Source organism: Cynoglossus semilaevis, chromosome 16 (genome assembly GCF_000523025.1).
Source record: "Cynoglossus semilaevis isolate Cse_v1.0 chromosome 16, Cse_v1.0, whole genome shotgun sequence".
NCBI lineage: Eukaryota > Metazoa > Chordata > Actinopteri > Pleuronectiformes > Cynoglossidae > Cynoglossus > Cynoglossus semilaevis.
Window position 1 is genome coordinate 16,684,496 of NC_024322.1, and position 9,276 is coordinate 16,693,771.

A 9,276-nucleotide genomic window follows, 5' to 3' on the forward strand; every position below is an offset into this window, starting at 1 on the left:
CACCATCATCATCATCACCTTCATCGGTTCTTTATGAACAACGAGGTACCGAAGAGCCTGAATTTGAATTGAACATTTCACATATGTATTGAAGACACATGCATTACTTGATTTCACCACTAGATGGGGATAATTGAATACCAGTTCCATGGGCAGAAACGCCAACAAGTATGATTGCGGCTAAAATTACATTAATTTAATCACATTTCCTCACTGACGTGTTTCTATACAAACACACACACATTCATACGTATATACACACACATCAGCTCATCACCTTGGGGCAGGACACAGAGACCAGTCTGAACTGGTTTCAGGCATTAACATCAGACACCTGCAGGAATGACAAACATCCGTCTGAGGACTTTTTGACTGACCTAAACTCATGACTGTTCACGTTGCCCTTCAAATCGAGTGTTTCAGTTGGCATCGTGTACGGCGTAATCAGTTCTAGTGGTTCCTGCTCAGAGTGGCATTAATCTAGTTACGGCAGCACTCTGCCAGACACAGCGCCACCTCTCCATCAAATTTACATCACAGCTCCATCTATCCACACAGCTGCTGTCCTTAGAGGTAGAGTTGAGGACTCAAGAGTGGAGGACCTGGTCTGTGAATTACACCAGTTCTGGTTAAATTACACCAGCACCACCCACACTGGGCCACTCCAGCGTTCTGCATACAATCCCCTGATTATAAAAATGGATTAATAGAATGAGCTGCAATACTGCCATCTGGTGACTTTCACTTTAATATACAGCCGTTTTTCCCCAAAACTATTTATAGGTCGCACATCATTTTGCAAAACCCAGACATTGCTTTATTGGGTTTTCATTATCGGAGGAAAAAAAACCCGGCCGATGTTAGACAAATCATCAGATAAACCAAATTTTACAAATTTCTTTTTTTTTTTTTGCATTTTAAAATTCAACCCTAAGTGTTCGACAGTTTCCCACCTGCTTATTGACGCCATCATGCAGGCGGGGATATTGGAGTGGACTGTGACTGTGGAGTGTGACTAAAGAAGACGTGATGAAGAACCATCGACTGTCAATGAAGCCAAAGAACAACATACAGAATCGATGGTGCAGTTCAGCCAGAGTACAATGGCTCTGACTGTTGTTTTTCATACTCAAGAAATAAGATACTTAGAACATCAATCACAATGACAGTCACCATCTAAAACAAATGGAACAGGATTTACCTCATGTATGAGGGACCACGGTCGACTTTCTGGTTCATTCATCTATGTGGATTTATTTTATCTTCAGTTATCATATTAATTTTTGATTTATTGGTAATAATCTTGACACTTTTCCACACACGTCACTTTACGTATTTGCTCATTATTATTGCCTGGAAGATAAGAATCCCACCTCCAGCGTCACCCGTCCCTGCCTCTGTATTGGACCAGTGGGCTGAGGAAAGGACAGCGGTCCCCTGAGAGGAGCGATAATGATTTAGTCTTTCTGCTCCTCAGAAACTCATGATTATGCCTAAGTGTTGCTGTGACAGTGGTATTGATTTACGCCGATATTCATCAACTATTCACCGCCGTGCTTCACGGGAGCTAAAGCAGGAAAAGCTCATCTCCTGTGAGGAGACAGACAGAAGGGACTTTGAGTCCACCTGACAGCACAGAGAGACAGGAAGACAATGAAGACAAATTAAAGAACACTTCTTTGCCATATATGTTTGTATTACTGTCATTTGACATTTTAAATCCAAGTAGAACTAGAAGGAATGGAGGTCACAGTCCAACAAAATCCTCCAGCACAAACAAAAACACAAAAACTGTGAACTGAGTCACCATGGTTCTCATGTGTAGTCCTTGATCTGGACCAAAGGCCACTGATGATGTTGGTACCATGGAGGGACCAGGTCCCAAAAACCAGATGGATCCAGGTCTGATTTTTGGAAATTGTGTCCAAATCATCGCAACATCAAAAATTGTAGAGATAAGAACCGCAAACAGAACATCGACTTGCAGAAAACAGGCGCAAACGGAAGACAAACTCACGTCAACCAGTAGAATTATGCCGCAAACGGGAAATCAAAATTGTGGTATGCTGGGTTTATACAAACTGCCAGTGACCTAATAATATAAAAGGTAAAAAATGTTCCTGACAGACTGGGACTACAGCACAGTAGACAGGTAGGCATGGCAGCCAAGAGGAAGTACTACAATCTGAACCCATTAGTGGAAGTCAGTCTTTGGACGTTATGCTATGTTTAAAACATTCAAAAACACACACACACAGCTTTTTCTAAACAGTTTCTTTTCAAAATTCACTGTAGAAGACACTAAAGCTGCACTTCCAACACTAAAATGGTAAAACATGGTTCAATGATTAAAACCATTCACCAAACAAACTGTGACCACACGGGTCAGCCATTTTAAAACTTAGTTTAAGCAAAGCAAAACAGAGAAACAAACTTAAAAAAAGTTTTCCTTCACTTTAAGGGAAGTCTAAAATAAAATAATTTCTAAAATTAATGAACTAAGTCAAAACACCAACAGCAGGGAGGTAAAAGTCCAGAAGTCTCTTACCTTTCTACCTCAGCCGTTAATTCAGACCAGGTCGAGCCGCCATTAATAAATTGCATCATTCACCTGTGGCCTTCAAAGCGAGCGTCGAACTTTTTCAGCTTCTGACGTCACACGCCTCAACCGCCTGTTCTGCCGCATTTTTTTTGTGACGTGATAAGATTAAAAACCCGTAATTGGGCCGACTTCTGTGGCGCAATGTTTGTTTTATTTTGTGCCGGTGTGTTTCTTCCTCTTCCGGTGTCTCTTCCGGTTCCTGTTCCCATTCACGTCTCTACTTTTCCCAGCGTTTTTTTTTTACTTCTAAAGACGCGGTAGAGGATCGGGTCAAGTGAACATTTTTAAAGGCGCGGGTTCTGGGAGCAGTGTCGGTGGATGGAGTCTGTCTCTCAGCAACCGTGACAGCGCCACACCTTGGCGCAGACACACCACGACACACGACACTCTGGTCATAGTAATCCTTGAGTTTTATTTGAATCATTATTTTTCATTCACCGTTGATGTGTGTGTGTGAGTCAGACAAAAATAAATAAATAAATCGAATTATTAAATAAAGGACGATTCCGTGAAAACCCTGAACAGTGTATATGTACGTGTTCTTTTGAATGCTACTAATGGTCACATTGTACGTGAAGGCAGCACAACTACACTTAAGGTGAATCATAATCAAATAATAATAATAATTTTTCTTTTTAAAAATCCACAATGTACTTGTATGTACTCCATTTTTTAAAAATAAACCGAGTCTGGACCACAATTCGCTCTGAGAAGATGATGATCAACACACACTAGAAATCCTATTACTGGGAAGAAGGCACTTGAAATACTGATTGAGTTTGAAAGGCTTCTGTATACTCTCATCTCCTTTCCTTTCCTCTCTTCTTCTCTCCTCTGGTCTTCTCGCTTTCATGTTCTTCTTCTGTAGAAAAAATTGGTGCAAATTTATTTGGCACAAATGAAAGTCTTAATATATATATATATATATAAATATATATATATTATTATTTCAATTCTTGCCCCCAGTTAAGACAAAGCCCTAGTTGCCCTAACAAATGCTACTGGTCACCACAAAGCTATTGATTCTCCATCTTACTATGAACCTACAGTAAGCTGCAGTTGTGGGCATTTACCTGATGCCATCTTATAACCCATAATGATCCAAGGATGGATGGAAATGTCTGCTTGCCCTCCCCCTCCTCCCCCCCGGGGGAACCTGCGTAAGTCACCCAGCAGCCCCTGCTGTGTCTGTGCAGACTGTTTTTATCAGTAAGTGGAATTAATCACACCTGCAGGATAGCACCAGGGTCTGTGCGCAGAGGCGAAGAGAAAAAAGAAAACTAAGCTTGAAGGATGTTGGTTTTAGCTCCTCCACGAGCGGAAAAATAACAAGAGCGCTGGGAACATTTCAGCCCTTGTCACTTTAATAAGTCTACATGCAGTAGAGTAGCTGCTGCAGCACAGCTCCTCGGGAGACTCTGGGTTACAGAGTGCTGCAGTGTCAACCTTAATACACCAACAGATCAAGGAAAACCATTTCGTAGGGATGTCCGATATTATTGGACCGACATAAGCATAATTATGTGACACCTGTAAGAGTCGTTGTCCGTTTTTTTTCCAATAATGAAAACCCGTTGTGTGATCTAAAAATAGTTTTGGTGGTTGTGTGATCTAAAAATATACGGCTGTATATGAAAGTCACTAGATGGCAGCATAAATACTACCAGGCACATATCGGTATCGGTTGATATCGGAATCGGAAATTAAGCGTTTGGACAATATCAGCAAAACGTTAATATCGAGCATCTCTACTGTTTAGATAAAGGAATCGGTGAGTAACGGTAAATAAAGATAAAGATACTCCTGGTTTCTGTCTGTGTTTCTTTTTTTTTAACCACAGAAAATACACACAGCCTCTTGTTGTGGTGGCTGAAATACATTTTACATTCTAGCCTGAGAGTAGAATTATTTATAGTTTCCCAGGCTGCCTTTCAGTGTCTTCATCTGTCTCTTGTCAAAAATAGGAGACACAACAGCCATCTTTCTACTTAATAAAAGTCCAGGAAGTCTGCGTCTCATTACGTCCTCCAGTACAACCTGGATTATAAATTCAGTACAGTATAAATGTTAATGGACCGGTGTGGCAGCAGAGACATATGATGGTGGTGGTGAGCAGCTGTCAGCAGTGACGGTGTCCACATCGTCTCCACTCCTGTCAGAACAGAGACGACACACAGCCCAGGAGCAGCTCCAAATCCATCACTTATTGATACTGTATCTGATGGTTAATGATGATGATATCATCTGACTGTAAAGCAGTTTTCCCAACCTTTTTTTTGTTGAGCCACAGCACAACTATACAGTATCATCAGGAGAAACCCCATCTTCTAGTTTAGTATCATCAGGAGAAACCCCATCTTCTTTTTTAAATAATTGACTCATAACTGACTAAAATCCCAGCCTGTTTAGTTGAAGACAATGCTGATATAGTGGCAGGAATTGAAGAAAGACACTCACAAAGACCTTCAACAGCTCAGATTGTTTTCTTTAGTTTCCATAGCCATCTACTGCCACCTAGCCAAAGAGTATTTAATTGTTCTGCCTCTCATGCCTCTCCTGTTATAATAAACTGTGTAGTTTATATTATAGTACAGCTGATGGAAGCTGTCAGAGGACGAAGAAAAAGAAGACAGCGACTGTATACAGCTGAAACATTTAATCAATGAGCAGCAGAGAAGAACGAGGGCTCAGGGGGGGGGGTTGTTGGGAAGGATCCAAGCTTTTGATGTATTTTCTGTTGGAGATTAGTTCGAAAAATTTCATTTCAACTGAACGTTCATTTTTATTATTGTTTATTTTACGGTGACATTTTAATAACTAGGCCAAACATTATCAACCTCCGCTGCCGTTCATCCTCCACATCGCTGCACGTCCCAGATTTGAAAATTGAATAACTGAACAACCAGGTCAGGTCGACGCCTGCCATCGGCTGCTTGTCGGTGTGTGACGGATCGTTATTGAAATGCATGTCTTTATCCAAATCCTATGCGCCCCAAAATTCTGATGCACGGTGAGCAGACGATCACAGGCTTTGAGAGTCGAAAACCAAACACTCGCCCTTCAAAAAAGGAAACTAAATTAACTCTGTTTTTTTTTTTTTACTTTTCCCGCCAGCCTTTTAGACAGCGGATTTTTTTTCAGGAGCAGGACAATCACTTTATAAAATGAAGAATAAACAGTGCAGGACGACCCACCTCTTTGTAGGTGGAAGCCTGTGAAAGCAGGGCCTGTTTAGTTGGACACAACGCTGATAGACCTGCAGAAATTAAAGAAAAAAAAAAGACACGAACACAAAGATCTTCTTCAACAGCTGAGCTTCTTGCTATTTTCAGTTTTTATAATTATCTGCTGCCACCTAGCAGAGGAGAATGTATTGGTTCTGCCTGTCACTTTCACACAGACAAAGACAAATGATTTGTAGTAAATAATTAATATTTTTCAGACTAATTAAAGTGACGCTGGAAGTAGAAAACCTCAGAGCAGCCGGGTAGAATTACAGGTGTCTTTAATATCACAGTAGCAACACATGTCATGACCCGAACTCAAACACACCACAGCTAAAGGTCCACAGGTCTGGGGTCAGAGGTCAGAGGTTAAGAAAAACAGCCAACCAGAACAAATGTGTTGACGACAGCTGTAACAGGAAGTACAGACGTACAGTAAAAAGACCTGCAAATTCACACACACGTGGGACACTCATAAGACCCAGATGGAACAGACTCTAAGTAATAAACTTTGAGGTAATCTTTCTGGTCTACTTTGGTTCTTCTACTGAGTTCTTTCTCACCAACTTTTCTACGGTGATCCCTAGAAGCCGATTGGATGAGTGACACCAAAAAGCCACACGACAATTTATTATTGTATTTTTTTTATGGCACGCATCATGTGACCCACACCGGCCGACAACGGATGAATGGAATGAGAAAATCCAGTTCATTTTAAAAACGAAGTCTACTTCACACTAACAATCTACAAAATGTAAACAACATATAAAATGTCATAAAAACGTCCACTCTGGTCTGTGACAAAAAATGTCACAACCAGAAAATGTGGCAGTAATGACGTTAAGACTCCAGTAGGATTCTGGTCCTGGTCAGATTGGTGCACAGTGGTCAGTTGATAACAATTTCGGTTGGTGACGGGATTTTACAGCTCTGACAGTTTTTTTTAAATATATATTTTCTGTAGTAAACCACACCTTTGTTGCCATGAGTTACAGGCAGATCCTCTAGAGGGCGCTGCTGATGGTGTCAAAGTCCTTACTGATCTGAGAAGTGCTGGGCAGAGACTTGAGGTACTCCAGATGGCGTCGTGCGTACTCTTGATTTTGTCTGACGTAGTAGATGACGTACGCGATCACCATGGTGAACCAACCAAACATGGTGACAAACATGGCCACGTCCGTGGTCTTATGGTGGAAGTTACAGAAGTTGATCCCCGAGTCCAGCACCTGGATCAGCGGTTGTCCCGCGTACTCGTCCTGCACCGCCGTGTGGCAGATGACCTCATTGACCGTGTCGGGGTCCAACCGCAGCTCCCTCAGGACCTCCTGCAGCGTGCACTCGCAGTGCCACGGGTTGTGGGACAGGCTGACCTTTGCCCGCAGGTGGGCAAACACGTCCTTAGGGACACTCTGGATGTGGTTGTTGGACAGGTCCAGTACCAGGAGGCTGACGGAAAGACCCTGGAACGCCCCAACGTCCATGGTCTCAATCTCATTGTTGGACAGATCCACCTCCTGGAGATAATGCAGTTCTCTGAAGGCGTGGCTGGGAACATGTCTGATGTGATTGGACGACAGCAGCAGAACCACCGTCTCCTTGGGGAGCTCCGTGGGGATCTGGTACAGGTTTCGAGAAACACACTGGACCACCGTGTTGCCACTCTTCTCTATACAGTGACAGCTGTTGGGACAGGCTCTCACTGGTGGACCAGTGAGGACTGATCCCAACAGTAAGGCCCAGAGGAGGCCACAGCCATCAAACACTGCCGCCCTGCTGGACATATCAGGCACTGCCACCACCTGCAAGTTCAGCAGTGACCTTCGACAAAGAGGTTCAGCGCGGACCAGTCATGTTCCCACCAGGTTCTGGTCACTGACTGTTCACGACCATGATGTTGGTCTTCAGTGTGTGAAGGTAGTTTCACATCTTCAAAAAAAAAAATTAGAACACAGTGGTCCCTCGTCGATCGCAAAAAAACACAAAGTTTGATAGTTATATTATTAACGTATGTATTAACGTAGGTCGTGAAATATGGCAAAAAACTTATCAAAACTTTCACAAATCTTGTTTACCGTACGTACAAGTTATTTCTGTACCCTGTAATTTTTAACCGTTTTTTTGAAGGTCGTGGAGGGGGTCGGAGGTCACAGGTCAACACTTGGTTCTGGCACTGGAAGAAATATAAAAAAAAAAAACAAGGACAAACGTTAAATGTTGGCGGTGGTAACAACTGCTAGCAAAACTTGATGTCATTGAAATGTCGCGAACATCACAGAAATGTTATTACTGTAATGTTAATGTTATCGTAATGTAATTACTGGGAAAAATCCATTTTCTCCTGATTGAGGCCCATAAACCAGCAGTGACAGTAATGGACGCTCGGTCCTTCCATTTAGAAAGTGTTCATTTATGTTTACTCTGTGTGTGTGTTCGTGGGTGTGTGTGTGTGTGGTCTAAATTAATTAGTTCAATTACAGTCGTCTCCCTCGGACTCTAACAATGATTGAAATACTTTTATGTCTTTGTCTTTAATGGCAGTAACTGCAGCTGTGGACGTTTGTTTGTTTCCTGTGTGTCCCCCTGGTGGACGAATACTGCTCTACAGTCCTGATCCCCCGCTCTCTCACTCTCTCATTCCTTTTACGTTCTTTCAGTTTAAGGAAACTTTTTTATTTATAAAAAATTTAAAGGGACAAAAAGTGTGTTGAAACGTTATGGTGATTATTATCAATGTTGTCCATTCTGATTGGCCGAAAAACTCAAACCTGTTATGGACAGGTTTGAGTTAATAAATTAGACACTAGTTAAAAAACAACACTGTAAATATTACACTACATAGAATGTAGTAAAAACCCCGTGGACCACTAGAAGGATCCCATGTACACACTGTGGTTCACATACCATACGTTCAGAACAGCTGTCTCTCTGAGAACAGCGGGACAATCGCTGAAATACCAAAAATAAACCCCGTAAAATTCAATCGTGTTTAAATAAAAATCAACGTTAACGAGTGTGAAATCACGTCACACCACGTGGTAAATTACTTCTAATTAACATAAACTTCAAACGTGATTGTTGTGGTTTAACTTGTTTTTTACCGCCGTAAAGATACATGTATTAATAATTTACAGAAATACAGACATTTATATACAAATATATATTTATATATATATTCCATTCTCACCTACCCAACACGAGTGGAGGTGTCGTCGGCAGGTATCGTCCGTTTCCGGCCGTAAACGCTGAGAGAACCTGTGTTAAAAACCACATCTCTGTCGAAAACCAACATCCGGCTGCGTCCACGCAACATAACAAACACGGAACAAAAGTTCCAGACGTTCAGAAGTTCGTGGAACTGTCTGCAGTCCACAGCCGTGGAGCTCTACCTTTGTGTTCTCACCGCCTGTTCGCAGCACTTGTTAGGGTCGGTGATAGTGATGGTGGTGGTGA

At 42.0% G+C, this 9,276-nt stretch overlaps 1 protein-coding gene across 1 annotated transcript; it reads right to left on the reverse strand.

Moving 5' to 3' along the window:
• Positions 1-6,468: 6,468 nt before the first annotated feature.
• Positions 6,469-7,809, reverse strand: lrrc3 (leucine rich repeat containing 3). The gene has a single exon (XM_008329032.2). It carries the CDS (start codon positions 7,605-7,607, stop codon positions 6,831-6,833), a length of 777 nt encoding a protein of 258 aa, XP_008327254.1. The 5' UTR covers positions 7,608-7,809; the 3' UTR covers positions 6,469-6,830.
• Between the last annotated feature and the right edge of the window lie 1,467 nt (positions 7,810-9,276).

Coding starts and splice junctions, on each gene's coding strand:
- lrrc3 (XM_008329032.2), bottom strand. CDS start 7,607: ATGTCCAGCAGGGCGGCAGTGTTTGATGGCTGTGGCCTCCTCTGGGCC.